The following is a 20,052-nucleotide window of genomic DNA, read 5'->3' as shown; positions in this document are numbered from 1 at the left end:
TTCACGCTCAAAAATTCTTCATTCTTCAGATCTTTTCTTTGGAGCGTCAAGACACCCACAGACGGACGTGACGGCACAGGCCTGTCGTTATTCACTATGAAAAGGTAATAATGGTTAATCGAGTGTGTGTGTGTGTGTGTGTGTGTGTGTGTGTGTGTGTAATCCACAGCCACACCTCCGCTACGGGTTGTAAGGTGACACCAAAGACAGGGATCCAGGTGTGGTCTTCCAGAGAAAGCCATCAGCGTCGAAACAATTAGAGCTGAGGTCACGGACGCCATTTTTCTCCAAAATAAATATCAGATATTTGAATCGACCCACGGCGCTTCCATCTGTCGTGAACGTTTATGGTCCCGGTCCAAACTGTGCTCATAAATTAGGACCTTTCGAGTTGCTAAATCAAATGGGATGTGTGTGGAATTTGTGTGTTTGTGTGTGTGTGTATGTGTGGTGGGGGGGTGGAAATTCTCACCCTGCAAGTATATCCAGTCATGATTCTGGATTTTGACTCAGCCAAACCCTCTGAGGCCTTCACAAATATGTTGCATTTAGAAAAAAGGTTTTTTTTTCCAGAATGGTTTTTCGGTCATTTTTAGCAGATTTCCTGTTCTTTACCTTAATTGGAAAAATCTCTCACCACCTGTCACCTGGGACAGTTGACAGGTTAAACAGGATAAACTGGATAAACTGCAGCATCTCCTGCAACCCTAAGTGCAGAAGATGGATGGATTTAAAAAAGTAAAAAAAAAATTAAAAAAAAAAACTAATGGATGGATTTAAAAAATGAATGAACTAGAATGAAATTAATTTAATTTTTGTTTTTCTTTTATCAGTAATGACAGGAAGCAGAAGATAGACGGATTTTAAAAATGAAAAAAATAAAATAAAACATATTTTTTCTTAGTAATGGATGGATTTCAAAAAATGAAAAAAGTAAAATAAAATGCATTTTTATTAAATTTTTTTATCAATAAGATAGATGATAGATGGATTTTAAAAATAAAAAAGATAAAATAAAACACATTTTTTCTTGATAATGGATGGATTTCAAAAATGAAAAAACTATAATAAAATTCATTTTTATTAATTTTTGTATCAATAAGATAGATGATAGATGGTTATTAAAAATGAAAAAAATATTTTTTTAATTATAAATGTTTTTTGTTTTTCATATTCTGTTTTGTTAATGTTTTTTGTTAATTTATTTTTATATATATTTATATATTTTTATAAATATATATGATATTTTTTATCAATAATTATCAGAAGTGTAAGATGGATGGATTGAAAAAAAATCATTCTATTATTATTCTTTTATTAATACTTATAAGCAGCATTAGATGGATATATTTTAAAAATGAAAAATCTTTAATTAAAATAAGGTTGATTCTCATGTTTTTATGAATATTCATAAGCACCAGTGGATGGATGGATTTCAAAAATGAAAGAAAATATGTATATATTTTTTTAGTTTTATTAATATCAGCAGAAGATGATTTGATTTTACAAAAGGAAAAAAACGTAAATGAAATAGATTTTTTTCATTATTTTATTAATAACAGGTGCAGCAGATGGATGGATTTTAAAAATGAAAAAACTTTCAATAAATTTTCTTTTATTGAAAATTCTGTATCAATATTTTCAAACACAGTGGATGGATGGACTTCAAAAATGAAAGAATATATGTATATATATATATATATATATATATATATATATATTATTATATTAATATCAGCAGCAGAAGATGATTGGATTTTAAAAAGGAAAAACAATGAAATAAAATACATTTTTTATTATTTTAATAATATCAGGTGCAGAGGATGGATGGATTTTGAAAATAGAAAAACTTTCAATAAAATTATTTTTTTATTAAAAACCCTTTATTAATATTGCAAGCAGCAGTAGATGGATGTATTTCAAAAATGCAAAAAAATAAAATAACATATTTTTTTATTAATAATGTATGCATTTCAAAAATGAAAAAACTAAAATAAAATACATTTTCATTAATATTTGTTTATTAATATTTATAAGCAGCGTATGATGGATGAAAACGAAGCAATTTTTTTTTTTTTATTTTTATTTTTATTTATTTTTTTATTATTAGTAATAAGAAGCATAAGATGAATGGATTCTAAAAATGACAAAAAAATCAATAAAATACAAGTTATTTATTATCAATAATTATCAGCAGCGTAAGATGGATGGATTTTAAAAATGAAAAAAAAACTTCATTAATATTTATTAGCATTGTGAGATGGATGGACTTTAAAAATGAAAAAAGTGAAATTAAATAAATTGTATTTGTTTTTGTTATTAAAACGTATGAGCAGCAAAAGAAAGATAAAAATGAAGAAACTAAAATTAAATAACTTTTTATTATTATTATTTTATTAATATGTATAAGCACCAGTTAAACTTAATAAAACTTAATAAAACTAAATGAAAATACATTTTATTATTTTGTTATTAGTACTTATGAGCAGCAGGAAATAGATGGATTCTAAAAGTGAAACAACTTAAATCAATTCCGTTTTTTATTAATAATTATAAGTAGCATAAGAAGAATTGATTTTAAAAATTAAAATACTTAAATACTTAAATAAAATACTTTTTTAATTAATATGTAGAAGAAGCATAAGATGGATGGATTTTAGAAATTAAAAAAAATCGAAAAAATAAATTTCTATATTATTTCTTTTACTAATACTTATTAGCAGCGTAAGATAGATGGATTTTAAAATTGAAAGGACTTTGAAAGACAATCCTTTTAATTTTTTTTATTAATTATTATAGGCAGCAGAAGATGGATAGATTTTATAAATGAAAAAAAAAACAACATTTTCTATTAGAATTTTTTATTAATACTTATAAGCAGCGCAAGATTGATGGATTTTAAAAATGAAAAATCTTAAATAAAATAGGTTTTATTTTCATGTTTTGATTAATAATCATAAGCATTAGTGGATTGATAGATTTTAAAAAGGAATCTATATATTTAAAGGAAAAAACTTTCGATAAAATTATTTTTTATTAATAATTCTTTATTGATACTTATAAGTAGCAGAAGAAATATGGATTTTAGAAATGAAAAAACTTTAAAACATCCTTTTATTATTATTTTCTATTTATAATCATGGGCAGCAGAAGATAGATAGATTTTAAAAATGAAAAATACAAAATGAAATACATTTTTTTAAATATTTTTTTATTAATACTTATAAGCAGTTTAAGATTGAGGGATTTTAGAAATGAAAAAACTTTTGAAAAATCATTATTCTTTTTTCAATAATTATGAGCAGCAGATGGATAGATTTTGAAAATGAAAAAACCGAAGTAAAATACATTTTATAATTAATATTTTTTATTATTGCTTATAAGCAGCATTAGATGGATATATTTTAAAAATGAAAAATCATAAATAAAATACGTTTTATTCTCATGTTTTTATCAATAATTATAAGCACCAGTGGATTGATCGATTTTAAAAATGAAAAAAAAAAGTTTTTTTTTTCATTTTATTAATATCAGCAGCAGAAGATGATTGGATTTTAAAAACAAAAAAAATTAAATAAAAAAAATATTTTATTATTTCATTGATATCGGGAGCAGATGATGGAATGATTTTAAAAATGAAAAAACTTTCAAAAAAAAAAATTTTCATAAATTATTCTTTATTAATACTTATAATCAGCAGAAAATGGATGGAGTTCAATACTGAAAAAAAAATGAAATAGAACACATTTTTTCTTAATAATAGATGGATTTCAAAAATGAAAAAAACTTTAAAAATTTTGAAAAAAAATTTAGTAAGGTTTTTTTTTCTATATTGTTTTGTTTTGTTAATGTTTTTTATTTATTTATAGTTTTTATATATTTATATATTTTTATATATGAATTCTACTAAGATGCTTATATGTAGTTCAGTGGTAGCGTGTATGCTTTGCATATATGAGGTCCAGGGTACAATTCCCAGCATCGTCGCTTTTGTTAAAAGCATTTGCCAAATGACTGTGAAATAATTACTATAGACAGATGGATAGATTTAAAAAATGAAATACATTTTATTATTCTTTTATTAATATCAGCAGCAGAAGATAGATGGATTTTAAAAATGAAAACACTTTGAATAATTATTTTTGTTGTTATTTTTATTAATAATTATGAGCAACCTAGATGGACAGATTTTAAAAATTAAAACTAAAATAAATACATTTAACTATTAGTATCTTTTTTTTATAGTCATAAGCACTTGTGGATGGATGAATTTTAAAAACAAAAAAACTAAAATAAAAGACATTTTATTATTTCATTTTTTTTATATTCATGAGCAACTACATTTTATTATTAATTTATTAATATTTTTATTAATATTTAGAAGCAGCAGAATATTGATGGATTTTTAAAAATGAATCAAGAAATTTGTTTTTATCAATTATTACAAGCAGCATAAGATGGATGGTTTCTAAAAAATAAAAAAAAAAGTCAATTAAAATATATTTAATTTTTTATTAATAATTATGAGCAGCATATCGATGGATTTTAAAAGTGAAAAAACTTCATTAAAATACATTTTAAGTTTTATTCATAATTATAAACAGCATAATGTGGGTGGATTCTAAAAATGAAAAAACTTCAATAAAATACATTTTATTTTATTTTCTATGAATTATAAGACGCAGAAGATGGATGGATTTAAAAAATGAAAAAAATAAAATAAAATACATTTAATTTTCATTTTTAATTAATTATAAGCAGCAGAAGATGGATGTATTTTTAAAATGAATGAACTATTTTTTTTTTTTTATTCTATATTTAATTCACAATAATTTATTATCTCCTCATGAGCAGCGGTTGCTGTTCATCAGCACCAGGAAAGCATGCTCAAGCTTGCTCAGCAACACTTGGAGCAGCAGGAATCGAACCGGGAATGCTCGGTTCTAAAGACGACTCCTCTGCCTCCTGCGCCACGCCACTTTTGATTAGCTTTCTTTTATTGTGAACCAGAACCCTCTCCAGACTATAGACATACGACCTTTGACATTCACATCATATAGAAACATATTCACTCATTCATTGACACGTCACATGTAGAGATCCATCCATTCACACATGGCTATTAGTCTGCATCTCTGTTGTTAAAAGATCTCATTGTCAAAATCCCCTGGTAAACCTCATCGCCATGGCGACGCTGCCCAGTCCAGGTAGAGGCGAATAAAAGAACAGTCATGACATACAGCAAGATTTTCCCCTTTTAATCCTTTCTTTTCTCAATGACATTATTTCCAGTTATAATCCAGTCACGTTGAATCGGCGGCGCATCCTAACCGAGACCAGATCTGATTAGGATCGCGACCTTTGAGCGACGTTACAATCTGCAGCGGACATTCAAGCCGTCCGAATCCACATAACAGTCGTTTCGGTAGTTTTTTTGTACATTTGCGTGTTTGAACACAACACTTCCTCGTGATCCCACAAACGCAACACTTTTACGTGACCTTTCATGGAGTGGAGGGAACGTTTCGTCGACGCGTCGAGCCGACGGGGTCGACAAAAGTCAGAAGTTCGTTGGTGTCGTTTTGGGAAAGCGGATTCATTCACTGACTTTGTGTTCAAAGCGGATTTTTAAACCGGCGCGGGGTAAAGAGGGCGTGCCTGCCTCCGTCCACCAAAACACACATATTCACATTATAAACAATTATCGAACATTAACATGTCACTTTTCAATTTTTTTTTAAGCATAACGAACCTGTAGAAATGTTTAAAATTTGGCACGAGTCATAATTTGCTTCCACAAAACCGCCACGCACACAAACACTCACTCACACACACACACACACACACATTCAGAACACATTTAGAGGTTTCAGATGGTTGGATTTTTCTTTTTTTTTTCTCTCAAATACAGCAAATCCAGGGCCTGAATTTGTGTGTATTTATGGCCTTGACTATTAAAGCCATTCCCAGTATGGCGGGGGAAAGGAGGAGAAACTAGGGCGAGGAAATACTTTAGGAAAGCGCTGAATTTCCTGCCCATTTCTCATCATGCAAAAAAAAAAAAATCCTCTCTGGTTGAAATCTTCTGTTTTTAGAAGTCGGCTAAGTTTGCTAATATCTGGATTTCGATTGGTTTAGCCGGCGGGCCGGGGGGGGGGGTTATTATTCTGATGTCGGTTTTGTACATGTTTGAAAACAAAACAAATAAAATCAACAACAATGTATAAAATATTCCAGAGGAAACGTTCAGGTTCGTCTAGGTTTAAAAACACATTTTCAACACGTCTCTTCCATGTATGTACAAACCTGTGTGTGTGTTTACTAGTCGTTCGGTTGTTGTCGCAGGATGCGTTCAGTGACCGTCGGAAAACGTGAGAAAAAGCGAAATGACGTTTTGACCGCTGATTTCCGCATCGATTTTTCGATACGCGCCGAGTGAAACACTGCTTTGGTTGTTTATTTAAACGGAAATTTCAACCAGTTGATTGGTTAATCATCAGCCAATGGGGAAGCAGAACCCCCCCCCCTCCCGCCGCCGCCGCCCTTCAAGGTCGGCTGACTCGTATCCACGACACTTTTGGGTGAAGTTTAACTTTAACTAACGTCACTACTAGTGTCACAACTCTGCCGTTCACTGAGGTAGCAACTCACAGACAGCTGGTGGTCTCCTGTGACCTTTGACCCCGGCATGAAGGGCCAACAGCCGTTTAGTATGACTGTTTGTTTTCGGGCTGACTCTTATCAACAGATATCAGCCTGGCAGAGGCAAATACGCTTCTATCAATTTAAGTCGATGTGACAATTTAACAGATCCGCCCTGATGAGTTTGTTGCATATTCCTTCTGTTTGGCTGAACGTAAGCGGTTAACGGCTCTGGAAGGACGTCCAGTGCCCACCGTTCGGTTCGGATCCCGTGCGGCGTTTGCGTTCGGCCGGGCTTCGAGTAGGACGCTGGATTTGCACAGAAACAAACAAAGGAAGCATAAAAAAAAAAAAAAAAAAAGATTTCTCAGTTACGCCAGTTCGACGACTTCATCACATTTCACAGACGCGAGGTTCAGCCGGTTATTCCAGATAAGAGAAGGTTTGCAGGGGTTTAAATTTGGCCGTAGTACGACAAAATTTAACTGTCAGGTGACGTTTCGCACCCTTCTACCTGTATCGGCTCCAAAAAGCCCGCATCTCCTATCACTTTCATATACTTTTGCAGGCTTTTTTTTTCCTTTAACATGCTTATTATTATCTTAATGCCAAACACCTTTCATCTTTTTCCTCCTCTCAGAAGGAAGTAAACTGTCTGCCAGTTACCTTCATTGTTATTAAGTTACATGCTGTAAAAAAAAAAGAAAAAAGGAAAAAAAGAAACACTTGGCAACAAACCAATGCTGTTCTTCTATGTTAGATCCACGGCGTATTATTTGACATCTGCTGTAATCATCATCTGTTGATGACTAAGACATCCTTAGGTCTGAAAACATTCCCCGCGCGAATATGCTTCGGGGCCAATAAGTCTTTTTATTGACGAGAAAGCGTATCCATTCTGCTAAAAGACAATAAAAAGAACCGATACCAAATACAACATTCATACAAGTTGGTGTAAGGCATTCCTTTAGTGTGTCGTCGATGCCAGCGGTCCTTTTTCCCCCAAACTCATCCGACAAACTCGCCGCTCGCCGGCAAGAGTGTTCCGAGTCGGATACGTCCGCGTTTTTTTTTTTTTTCCCAGTCAGGGGTGCGAGCGCCCGCGGCGTCCGCTCACTCGCCAGTTTGTCATCACAGTTCCGGCGATGGCTTTGGTCCGTCTTGCATTTAAGACTAGGAATCATACATACACAAGAGCCGTAAATCGGAGGAGTCAGAGATTCATGCAAGATTGTACAAACTTCCAGTTGTGTCCGGCGCGGGCCGGGCGGGCGGGCGGGCGCGGGGCTTCGGGGTGCAGTCCTATCTGTGTGAGGAGCCCAGCATGCTGCCCGTGGAGGGCGTGGTGGCCGTGGCGCTGAAATGGGGGTAGTTGTCGTTCGCCGGCGGGCTCGGGAGGATGGAGTTTCCGTTGGTGGGGGAGCAGCTGAGCTGGAGTCTGCGCAGGTACTCGGCGTGGACAGGTTTGTGGCTCTGCAGCACTTTAATGGCCTCGTCCACGGTGAACCACTCCCGCTTCCGGCCTGCGGGGGACGACAGAACACAGGGAATGGATTCCGCCGTCCTTCCGCCGTCCTAACCGGAGTCATAACCGAGCCGAATCGACAAGCGGAGCGTGTTCCGTTTCATTTTCCTCACGGGAGAATCTCATTTTCCGGCGCTTTATAAACCGCCGTCATTTCGACGTTTCCCGCTGCGGCCTCTGGCCTCTGGCGAACTGTGTTTGGATGCAAAGGAAACCAGGCTGCGCATTTAAAGGTCATCCCAGGGAACCGGTCTGTCCCATTAATGAGAGCCATAAAAAGAAAAGGAGGTGACGAACGTGCGCGCGCTCACGTACGCAAACGACGCCTCCCTAAAAGCGTGTGCGATGCAGAGAGTAACTGAGGATCGAGCAGATGCAGAAGTACGAATTCGGCCGCTCCCCTCGTCCCGTCGTACGCCGGATTATCGGCGTCCGGATGACGGACGGCGGGTAGGACGGACGCCCCGGCCGGATTGATTGACAGCCGCTGATGCCGCCACCTGCACTGGATTGAAGGTTAGAAGATTCACCTATGTTGACGGAGTCCTCCCAGGCCTCCAGCGTCTCCGTGACCGTCAACACGTAAACGTACGTCCGGTGCTTCCGATCTTGGTTTTGCTTCGCGGAGGGAATGAAATCAAAAGAGAGGAGATTTCAAGAGATGTGAACCTGAACACTTATGTCATCTTTAAATGGAAGCGGGTTAATAAAAGTTGGGATTTCAGTTACGTGAAGAGGATTTTAGCTTACCTCAAACACGCCGAGCAAACGTCCGAGCTTTCCCTTCACACCGGCCTGAGAAAGAAACCAGACGCTGTTTTTATTTTTCCATCTGTCGTGAACAAGAGAGGCGAGCCTTTGAGCGTCGCCGCTCAAAGCCGAGGATGAGAAACGAGCCTTTCCACAAATAAGCTATTGAATAATTAGGGCGTGTTTTGTGTTTTGTGCCCGAACTGCGCCGACGGTGTTGCTCATGCAACTCTTCTGGTTAAAACTCTGCAGCGCACAAATCTCGGGTCGTCTGACGTCCGGCGCCGCTGATGCATCCAATGTTCAAACATCCGATAGCTAATCGATCGTGGGCTCCGGCGCTCGGTGGAGAATCAGTTCAATGGCCCAGAACCCGAGAGATGTCCGGCGGCTCGTTCATTTGCTCTGACGGATTTCGGAGCTCCCGTTCCTGTCGAGACACCTGACGTGTGTCCTTCCCCGTTTTCCGTCCCGCCGCTCGGCATGCTTCCCGAGCGCCGCTCGGCCCGCGACTGCACAGGAATCCAGCGGGGAGCCAAGTTTAGACCGCTGACGTGACTGAGAACACAAGTTTTCGGCGAGCGAGACCCCGGGCACACCGCCGGGCCCTTCACTCGCTCGGTTACCGACACCGTAGCCCTTTGACTAGCCGCCCCTTGGCCGCGAGCTGGCGGAAACCCCGCAACTCCGATCCTGGTGGATCGCTGTTTTGTTTTGTTTGGACGTGACGCCCCCCCATCTCGGTGGATTGGATGAGTCTGAAGGCTGTGGGTTTGTGTGATCTGAATTTATTCAAGATTATAAGGACCAACAGAACTTTCCCTTTCCATCCAGCACAGGAGTGTTTTCCTCCGCATTATTAGCACCTACAATCTCAAAGCGTATAAATAAATAAAGCTTGCGGTGAGAAACCCTGCGGTCTGAACATCACACTTTGCTATTATTAAGTGAATGCTTGAATGTCTGAAAAGGTTCTGGCGTCCAATTTGCAATCGTTTTATTAATATTTTCATGTAAGCGAGAGGATGAGCCCCGCTAAACTTTCCTTCTTGGCTCCCAACGCTCACAGAATCACAAGATGCAATTCGGCTCAAATCTATTTACCTCCTCAAACACCTCCCGCACCGCAGCGCCGCAGGGCTCCTCCTCCGGCTCCATCCCCCCTCCGGGAACAATCCACTGGTCTGGATGCCGACTGCTGCTGACCAGTAACACCTGTTGGAAAAAGAAGCATTTTATTAAATTCTTGTCAAAATCTGAACTGGACTTGAATGTCTTCACTTGAGGACCTTTAACCTCTCGTCCGATTGGCTTTGTCTTCGAGAAAAAAAAAAAAAAAAAAAAAAAAAAGCATTTTGGAGGAAAAATAAATGTACAGAGTCCCTTCTTGTGACTCTGTCGACCTGAAAAATGACACGGACGCGCTTTTGTTTCTCTGGGCTTCTTCCAAATCTCCGTCCGCCAGCATGCGTTGACCCCGCTCGGGTGTTGACACGTATCTTTGAATTGGCAAAGTCGTGCGCGGCCTCGGCGCAGAAGTCTGTTTGAAATAGGAAGCGCAATCAAAGCTGTTGCTTAGTTGGACCCGACAACTCGAGAGCGGCAAACAATGCATGCGAACCCGGCACGGACCGAGCAGCGACCCCCCCCCCCCCCGCCACCGCCACCGCCACCGCCACCTCCTCCGGCACCCGACGGCTTGAATTACCCGACACTTGCAGTGTGCACTGATATGGACGGATCACATGTGCCTGTCGCTGCACTTTCTGGAAGGATCTATATATGAACCACAACACACGCGCACCTGCTGTAAACACCATCACTTTTTTTTGTTGCCGCTTTCAATCGCCACCTTTTCACGCGCGCGGCGGTGACGACCGGTCAGGTACTTGTGTTACTTGAGAGAATTTCCGCGACGCAACCTTTATTGCATTTCCTTCTGTCTCCGACGCACACATTCGGTATCTACTCCGGCGGCAGGGTCGCGGCAAATCAGCAACAGCGACTAGCTCAAGGACACGTTAGATTATCTACCGCGCCGGCGTTCGGCTTCGACTTTGTCAGAATGGCAGCTCGAATCGTCGACGACGACGAGAAAGCAGTAAGTTCATCTGCGTTTCGGACAGAAACCCGCTTGAAGGAGCACGTGCAACAGATGGTGACATCGACCTCGGCAACCCATCTGATCGCCGTATCCTGTAATCTCAAGAGACAGACTGTCGGTTAATCCAACATCAGCTTTCCTTACGTTAGGGAAATAATGGGATTGCGGCCGCAGATGCTAGAGGCCTTCTGAGGCGCTCGAGGGGTCGGGACTCCAACCGCTCGGACGGCACACGCCGGGAGCTGCGCAACTCACATGCCAACAATGGCCACCCATTTATTTACAACAGCTGTATATGTAGGTTAGGACAAAATGTGTGTGTGTGTGTGTTTGCAGATAAACAAGCAGGGTGAGGAAGTATGTCAGGTAATACTGTCTGGAGATGAAAAAAAAGGTTCAGATCTAGTGCAACAGGTCATTGTCCTCGAGAGTGTGTGTGTGTGTGTGTGTGTGTGTGTGTGTGTGTGTGTGTGTGTGTGTGTGTGTGTGTGTGAAAGGCAGGGGAGTTTACATCAATGGAGAACAGCATGTCTTCTCAGTTGAGTGCAAACTGTAACAAAATGTGCGAAGTCCATGACACAGCACTTTGGTGTAGCACCAAGGTTCCCAGCAGGGTTCGGTCTTCACTGGAGGTGATTAGTTGATTTTTGGAAAGTTAAAAAAAACAAAACACACAAACTTAGAAGGCCGTGCTTTTGTGTGGAAAAATAAATAAATCGCCCCTCAGGATATTTTACTGTAACTTTGTCCTTGCTTTAAACGTATCTGATTCTGAATTTCCGGAATCATCATTCGGGGTCCCTGAGCTTTAAAAACTTCTTCTAAATTGAAAAGGTGAAACATAAAGATGGAAACTTCTTCCATAATGTTCTTACGTACGTTCAAATGTGTTCAAAAGCAACTATGATGCATTTGTCTCTGTACTTTATTAATGCAGTTTGCTTACCTTTCCAAACAGACCGCTTCAGCGTTATTACAAAATGAAATCAAAAATGCTGATTCTCCATTTCTTGGCGCTTTAGATTTGTTTGGGATTTCATTGCCGCCCCTTGGCCTCGATGTCGAGTGTGTGTGTGTGTGTGTGTGTGTGTGCCGTTGCACTGAACCGCAGCCAGCAGGGCTTAGAGGGAGATCGCCGGTGTCAACGCGTCCTAAGCCCAAAGAGTTGGGATGTATAAAAAACAAAAGAACGAGAGTTTCCGGGGTGGCCGGGAAGAAGCAGACTTCTGCTCTGCTCGGTCCGTTCATCATCTGGCTGTTGCCCCCAGAGGAACGTTTCATCTGCGCACGTAAACGCGACCTTCTTCTGCTTTAATTGGTAAAACTCATAGAATGAATTGACATGGTACAAACTAGAAATTTCATCCCTTGGTTTTTTTAAAGAAACAAAAAAAAAAAATCGTGACGGAGAATGAACCACGGAGGCCCATGGAGGATTAAGGTGACCTTGAAGCCTCGGTGAAGGACACTTGGGCCAGGAGACACACTTGCCGACAAGTGATGGCGTCAAACTTGAGATTCTTCGCCGCTGCTTTAGACAAAGTCAACCCTCCCACATGGAACTATTCAAAGTCTATTAAAGACACGGTTTGTCATTTCTTCTGCCCGACGCCTCCAGGATGTATTTTTTTTCTTCCTTGTAAAACTACCATAACCTTCGACGTAAAACCAATTTATTTGAACGAAACAGCTTGAATTATGTTAATTTCTTTTTTTTTACCATGTAACTCCGAAATAGTTTGGTCGACTCGCCGCGCAGGTGACGTGGACAAATGCGTCCGAGAGGTCTCCCGGGTCAAAAACAAACATTCTAGAAATAACTTTATGAGGTTACTGAATGTGGCGAGTACAGGGTGTGAGGAGGACGATCCTCAGCGAGCATTCGGGACAGTGGGGGTTATTCAGCCACACTAGCGCATGCAAATAAAAACAAAGGCCAGTTTTAGGGGTTATATCGAGCAAATGTGACAAACTTAACCTTCTAGAATATGGAACAACAGCCAAAGCGGTCATGCATTTATCGTGCACAAAGGAAATGTGCAAAGACCGGTTATTAAAATGTTGATTAGCAGCAGCAGCGATTCTCTGACGAACACAACACTTTTAGTGCCGCTACCACCCCGTCATTTCATTGCCATGTATATGGCTTTCCGGCACGCCATTTTAAATAGAGCAAACTGGGGATGTGCAACCTGGTGGAGTGTATGTGCGAAGGTTCTCACAAAGCGGGCAGGAAGCACACAAGCGGCCCATAACATTTTGACAGCAATGGCATGTGAATCGGCGATTTCCCCCCGGATGATATGGTGTTCTCACAACAACTCGGGCGATATTCATCTTACTCACTGCAGATAAGTCGTATTCGTGGAAATTCTAAGAGTCACTTCAATGCCATGATAAATAAACCAACACGCAGGAATAGTCAGCGAGACCGAAATTATCCTCATTATCTTAACATAGCAGAGGAAGACGGACCGCAGTCCTTAGTCATGCTGGCGGCTGTACCAGGCTGAGGAGTGCTTAGTTAAATGTCCGCGTGTAATTCGATTCAGTAAATTTAAAAAGATATCTCACTTTAAGACCGGACCTGGTGAATAGTCCTCCTCGGGCAGCTAGAAACCCAAACACTGTTGTTCAGAAGAGGTCAACTGACCGACAGCAGTTGCTGTTTGATGTCACGAAATTGCACTTTGGTACGATTACAAAAACCAAAAATTGGAGTAATGAAAAAAAAATAAAACGACAGTGTCGTGATAGATAAGTTAAGGGTCGGTTCGCCTCTGGGCTCAGCCACACACTCGGTATATTTGGAGAGAGGCCCCACTGAAACCTTAGAGGGAGGTTTGCAGAGTTTCCCAGTGACATGTTAGGGCTTTTGCAACTCACGCTGTTTACCAGAGCGGCCCGGCCCGGCGTGTAAAAGGGAGGAAAATACTGCAGCTACATACAGTAAACGTTTTCTGGGTGATGAAAACAACCTGTGTAAATGTCACACGGAGAAATGCATCCAAAAATACTGAGTTACACAACCGCTTGACTTCTGGGAAAAGCAGCGATGGAGTTTGAGGTATACCGTTCTCGGGAAAAGACAGTAGATGACAGCAGCTCCTCTGGCAGGACCTCAGACGGAGGGGATATTGAGGACATAAACACCTCCTCTCCAATGAGGTGCGCCTGTAGCTGTCAAATAAAAAAAAGGCTCTAAATGCCACGCCAGGATGGGAGCGACGCGGAGAGAGTGATGGAAAGTGAGAGGCGCCGCCGTGCGCAGAAGCAGGGCGGAATCAGTAAGACTGTTGTTTAACATCCTGCTATCAAAATAAAGCAGGAGGCAAACAGTTGAAACCACATTTCTTATACTGTGACCATCATCCTCTCTTAAGGGCTGATATTAATAATAGCCTGCAACATACTATTTATAGTCTGCGCAGTATTCCACGAATTGGGAATAACGGGCTGATACTCCTATCAAACATACAACTTTAATGTCGGCAATTCAGCGGATCATCATATATTTATTACCAACACGCAACGCAGTTTTTTCTAGATAGTAATTAACGGTTGAACGTAGGGTCTGACAACAGTATCTGGAGGTCCATTCCCAGCTGTGACTGTACAGCGATGTGACAAATATTCTACTGTTTGAAAGGGACGACATTCCCTTTGTAGGCATCGTGGCCACGCTGGTGCACACTGACCCTGCAGATCGTGTCTGTCGAAGCCAAACCAGAGAGGTTCTCAAACCCAAACAAACACATGCACTTTGAAGCGCGGTTTCATTCAACCACCATACCACAGCGCTGGACTCCACCGCGCCGTCTCAGCGGGAGACGAGCCTCCGCAGACACCGGACGGCTTCGTTTGCTGACCCGAGAGCAGTTACGGCACTGAACGCAGCAGGTCCGAGACCTCCGGTTTCTAGTGGACGACTACGTGTCTGGCTTACAGTGGGGGCGACTTGCAGCAGAATGTGTATGAGTTTACCATGACGGGGACTTGTCTTTGCAAATGATCTTACATCTATTTAAAAGAACACCATAATAGAGTATCTGAAATGTTCACAAATGCTTAATGTAACTTCTGTGCTGAGTCGATTGTTTCCTTCACAATACTGACTACTAGTGAGAAATACTAACAGTGCAGTGTTACACAATATGTTTGCCTTTTGAAAGTATGACGGTTTTAATTCTTTAATCCTCTGTAGCTGGCATTGGGAAATAAATGAATATCACTAAACCCACTAATGTTACCACTGATTTTTGAGATGCGGTGTCACAAATGAATAGAGAGAAATAAAAAAAACGAACATCCCGTTGACCTTGTCGCTCCCTCTTTTCCACCTCCAGACGACTGAGATGCGCGCTGCAGATTAAGCCCTTTTTTTTCCCTCTGCACTTAAGATGAAGCTTATAGGGGAGCGATCTCATCACCGATGATGTCCTTGTGTATTTGTCATTACGGCGCGGCACCATCAGACTTGTACTTCATCGCAAAACCGTCTTTTTTGTCGTTCGACCGCCGCCTCGGCAGAATAAAGTCGACAGCGTGAAGTAGACTGGCATGTTTAGCGACCAAAGAGTGGGGAGAACTTTATGGAGTTTTTAGGCGTCAAACTTGTTTCAAGAAGATGATGAAAATCCCAGTTATGACATTTTATGGTGGTAGAATAATTGGAAAAAGCTGTCTCATGCTGTTTCTCACTGCTGCCGTGCTTTATGCCCACCATCTGCACCGTCAGGTCTCTGGCTTCTCCTGCAGGCACAGAGATCTCTTACGAAGCAGCTCGCCCGGAGGGCTCCGCTTTCGACTTTCCTCTGCAAAACAAAGCAGTCGGGCAACACGGCCAGCTCTTCTTTCAACACAGCTGGGTCTCCTATGTCCAGAAACCGATTGTGTGTACTTATTGTATGTAAGCATGTGTTTAGGGGGAAAACTGATATCACACAGGGCGACATGTCAGGCTCCTTTGACCGGAAAATGATTATTATCAGTCGGAGCGGCAGGCCGCTTCCCTCGTGTTAAGTTATGTCATCTTCATAAACAGAAATGCGTGTCAGAGCATGAAAATCCACTGTGTGATTGTCACACCTACACACCTCTGCTGTCATAATATCCTCAGATTGTCATTTCCCCTTAGCACTGACTCCAAAGGAAAGAATCACTGAGTGCAAACAAGTTTGTGGAGACAAACAGGGGAGCGGCGCATCAGGGGTGCACTCGGGAGGATTCAGTCCGACGAAATGGGGCAGACACAAAGCCTCATCAAGTTCCGCAGACACATAACTCTGTTATGATCATTATAATTAAATTCAGATTACATAATGTGTCAGTGTGCGTGTGTGTGTGTGTGTGTGTGTGTGTGTCTGCAGATCTGTGTTGTACAGCCAAACAGTAGAGAGCTCCAGGAAAGCTCTCCCCGCCAGACTGATATCAGCGGACGATGGTGTTTTTATAGTCTGTTGTGTAACGGTTTGTTTATGTTTTACTCAAGAGATGGCTCAATTTAGACATGCAAGACTATGCCATTATAAATAGTCGGAGAAACCCTGATTTTTCATCTTCCTGGTGATGTCAATGCATGGATGTATACAGATCCCAGGGGAAACGGGGGATTGGGAAGCAGAAGTCTTGTAAGGAATAGTTAATATCCCCCAGTGCTGCGTAGATATAACTTAGAAATAAACTCACATCTACATCATAGTCATGGCAGTAACGTCTGCCGAGAAGTGCAATTCCACATTTCCTTCAGTCCAGTCGCCGTTTCTCGAACGACCGACTTAAGATTTGAATCATCCATTATTTGTGAGGGATGTTTGCTGCAGCGGGACAGCCCGTCTATCAAACATCTCAAGTGGATTCACAAACAAAGCATTTATCCAGAACAATGAATGAGAGGATATCCTACACTACTTGCAATACTCATAAACTAAAACCGGGCTGGTCAGTAATTTCTTGTTTATTGTTATCGTCGTGAGGTCTTCAGATGATTAACATCTGCGAGACATGTTCTAGTGTGAGACAAAAAAACAAAACAATGTGTACAAGCGATGTCATGCCTCACACACGGTACAAATCAATATTAGCAAACTTGTAATCACAAGAAATCAGAGCATTATAAACGCATAAAACACACAAAAAGCAACCCGCTTCAGCCAAGTCAAGAAGAAAGCATCACAAATAAATAACACATAAGCTTGAGCTGGTGGGTCAATTGATGTCCCTGCCTCTGTCTGAATATAGTAAAAGGATTGGTGCCACATTATTTCAGGGTATCATCAAATGCACGGCGCACTTTTAGCAGAAAATATAAGGTTTATTTGTCAGGCTGTCCGCACAGGGCGGTGCAGGTCCCTTTAAATTCTCCTCCACATCATTGCTACGCAGCTCAAGGCCAGCGGGTCGGGATGCAGCAAAACTATGAATGACCACTATCTTGTTCTAGATGCGACGTCGTCAAGTTACAAAATATTTTCGTGAGTGCTTAATACACCAATTCACAAACTTGTCATCGGTGGATAAAGAAAGAAAGCCGGTGTTAAATTGAAGTGAACGCGTAGAAAAGGCGCCTCGCCCCCTTCTTATCGCCTACTACAAGCTAGCACACACACGGAAGTACAACTCTACCGTATCAAAATAAGAGCTCAGCTTTGAAGCAACCGTCCGTTTTCAATGGGGTTTCCTGGCGATGGTTTTATTTTGAAAGTCCGACGGTTATTTGTTGTTCTCACTTAACAACATCGGGTTTTTTTTTCCCTTCTTCTTCTTTCTCAGGGCTCCTCGAACTAGCCCAAACTGGATGGCCCGCGGCGCATCAGCAATAACAGCACCGAAACGTCAAACCAAAAAGATTGGAAATTTTAAAAAAAATCACACGTTTAACGTTTAGTTTAAAAAAAAGCTAAAAATGAAAAAAAAAGAAAAAGAAACGTGTCGTTTCACAATAATCACTGGTTGACAGAAGGGCGCACACACTACGGATGGCTAGGCCGCTAAGTGGTTCCGTGAACGTTACACGGCGGGGGTCTCCTACCTCTTCTTCTCGCTCGTTCTTGAAGCACAAACACGCCGCTCGTTTCTTGAAGCCTTCGCCGTCGTACGTCCTCGTCTGGTTCGGTTTGAGCTTCATTGTGGTTCTTAAGAGGCTGCTTCCGAGGGGGAAAGGAAAACAAACGAGGGGGAGGGAGGAGGTGACGGTCCGGGGAGTTAACAGCGGAGCCGTCGCATCGCTACCGCTCTCCGCATCCGCGCTCCGCGATGAACCGTCACAAGAGGAAGGGGTTAACGGGTAAATTCGAAGGCGTCTCCGGTGTCTTTTTTCCTCTCTCACGACAGAGGGAGGAGGCGTTAATCTCCAGGTCCGGAGCGAGATCGCCGGTTCCCAGCGGTGTTTGTGAGAAGTGTCCGGCGGGCAGCGGTCTTATGTAGCCTCCGCCGCTCCGCTCCGCTCCGCTCTGCGCATGGCCGTTGAGCCAGCACAATGAAGCGGCGGGCTCGAGCCGAGACGTTCTGACGCGCATGCTCTCAGCTCATTGGTCGAGCGCCCTGCGGTGGGCGGGGCTACAACCCCGGCTCTAACTGTTAGAATAAACACATGCGTATCTGCGGATGCCCATTACATTGACTACAATGAAGACCAGTGTGTGTGTGTGTGTGTGTGTGTGTGTGTGTGTGTGAAGAAACTAAAGAATATAAAAAAATTAGCTATCTACAGTTAAAATGCTGAATATGTCTTCTTCTCCATCTAACCCTATTATATGGATCCAACTATCTTAATATCCATCAGTCTTCTCTTTTGTCTTCCTCTAGAACAGGGGTGGGCAATTATTTTGGAGAGCGAGCCACATTTCTTATTCAATATTTATGTGTGGGCCTACTAGGTATCAGGTAAATTGAACAAAATCAAAATTGCAATTTAAATATTTACATTTTGGGGAATTTAATTTCAACTTTAAAATCATTAATGATCGTATAAATGTATGTAAGCATCCATACAAAATTAAAGAAAAGGAAAAAAATAAGGAGTTGTTAAATTCAATATTGATTGAAAATACTTGGTAAAATATTCAAAGAAAATTGTTTGGCGGGAGGGATAAAAAAGCAAAACGGACCGGATGTGGCCCGTGGGCCGTGAAATGCCCAGATCTGCTCGAGACCTCAAATTCCAACATCCGTCACCCAATATATTTACTATCCCTCCTCTGTACATGATCCAAATATCTCCTTCTCTCCCTCTGATGGAATCATTCCCGATCCTACCCATCCAAACGTCTTATTGCACTGTATTCTACTCACTGTTCTATTGGATATTCATATCTATAGTCATATTCATAACAGTGTTTACACTCTTCTACCAGCACATAGCCCAATGCACTGCAGACAGCAAAGTAGGAATTTCAGGGAAACTTATTTCTAGACTGTGCATGTGACAATAAATGCTTTGAATCTTGAATCCTGGTCACTCCCAGAGAACCTTGACATCTTCATCTCTGCCTCCTTTCTTTACTTCAATGCAGCATCACAATATTCATATATGAGATATGAAGTATAAAGTACACGCAGATGCAAACTCATATTTAACAGCATGACTGAGTAGCAGCAGAGTACTGAGTATATTAGCACAATATATGTTTGTGCACCTTGCATTATGGCACACTATGACGGAGTACATATTTGGCCATTACCTTACTCTGATGACGTGCACTGAGCTGCATTGTAATTTTAGTTTCTCCTTGTCAGCTCGTTTTTTGGAGGGAAATTTGTGTGGTCGCGCCGCTCCGCATTTCCCTTCATGGGAAGAGCAATGGTAGATTGAAAGATCAAGCAAATGCACTTTGAATGTGACATTGTGGAGAAGAAAAAAAAAAGTCCTGAATTTCTTACTTAATTCGAAATAATTTGAAAGGTCGATTGCGCTCGCGCTTCAGAAAATAATATGATCTAACACCCGCCGCCTTGTGTTTCAGGAGGAGCGTGGATGGCAGATTTTGATTGCAAAATACAATTTACCAACATCACCTTGAGGTTTGGGAGG

At 40.9% G+C, this 20,052-nt stretch overlaps 1 protein-coding gene across 1 annotated transcript; it reads right to left on the bottom strand.

Annotated features, from left to right (window-relative positions):
* Window positions 1-5,243: 5,243 nt before the first annotated feature.
* nudt4b (nudix (nucleoside diphosphate linked moiety X)-type motif 4b) lies at window positions 5,244-18,485 on the bottom strand. Its single transcript, XM_086147183.1, has 5 exons — window positions 18,052-18,485; window positions 10,022-10,132; window positions 8,918-8,962; window positions 8,698-8,785; window positions 5,244-8,165 (listed from the first exon to the last, which is right to left on the bottom strand). Exons 1-5 carry the CDS (start codon window positions 18,145-18,147, stop codon window positions 7,945-7,947), a joined length of 561 nt encoding a protein of 186 aa, XP_086003309.1. The 5' UTR covers window positions 18,148-18,485; the 3' UTR covers window positions 5,244-7,944.
* Window positions 18,486-20,052: the final 1,567 nt, after the last annotated feature.

Source organism: Fistularia commersonii, chromosome 5, assembly GCF_037954325.1.
Source record: "Fistularia commersonii isolate RoL2024-O1a breed Wild chromosome 5, RoL_Fcom_v1.0, whole genome shotgun sequence".
Taxonomy (NCBI): domain Eukaryota; kingdom Metazoa; phylum Chordata; class Actinopteri; order Syngnathiformes; family Fistulariidae; genus Fistularia; species Fistularia commersonii.
The sequence above is the reverse complement of the archived record's forward strand: the minus strand, read 5'-3'. Positions and strand labels throughout refer to the sequence as shown.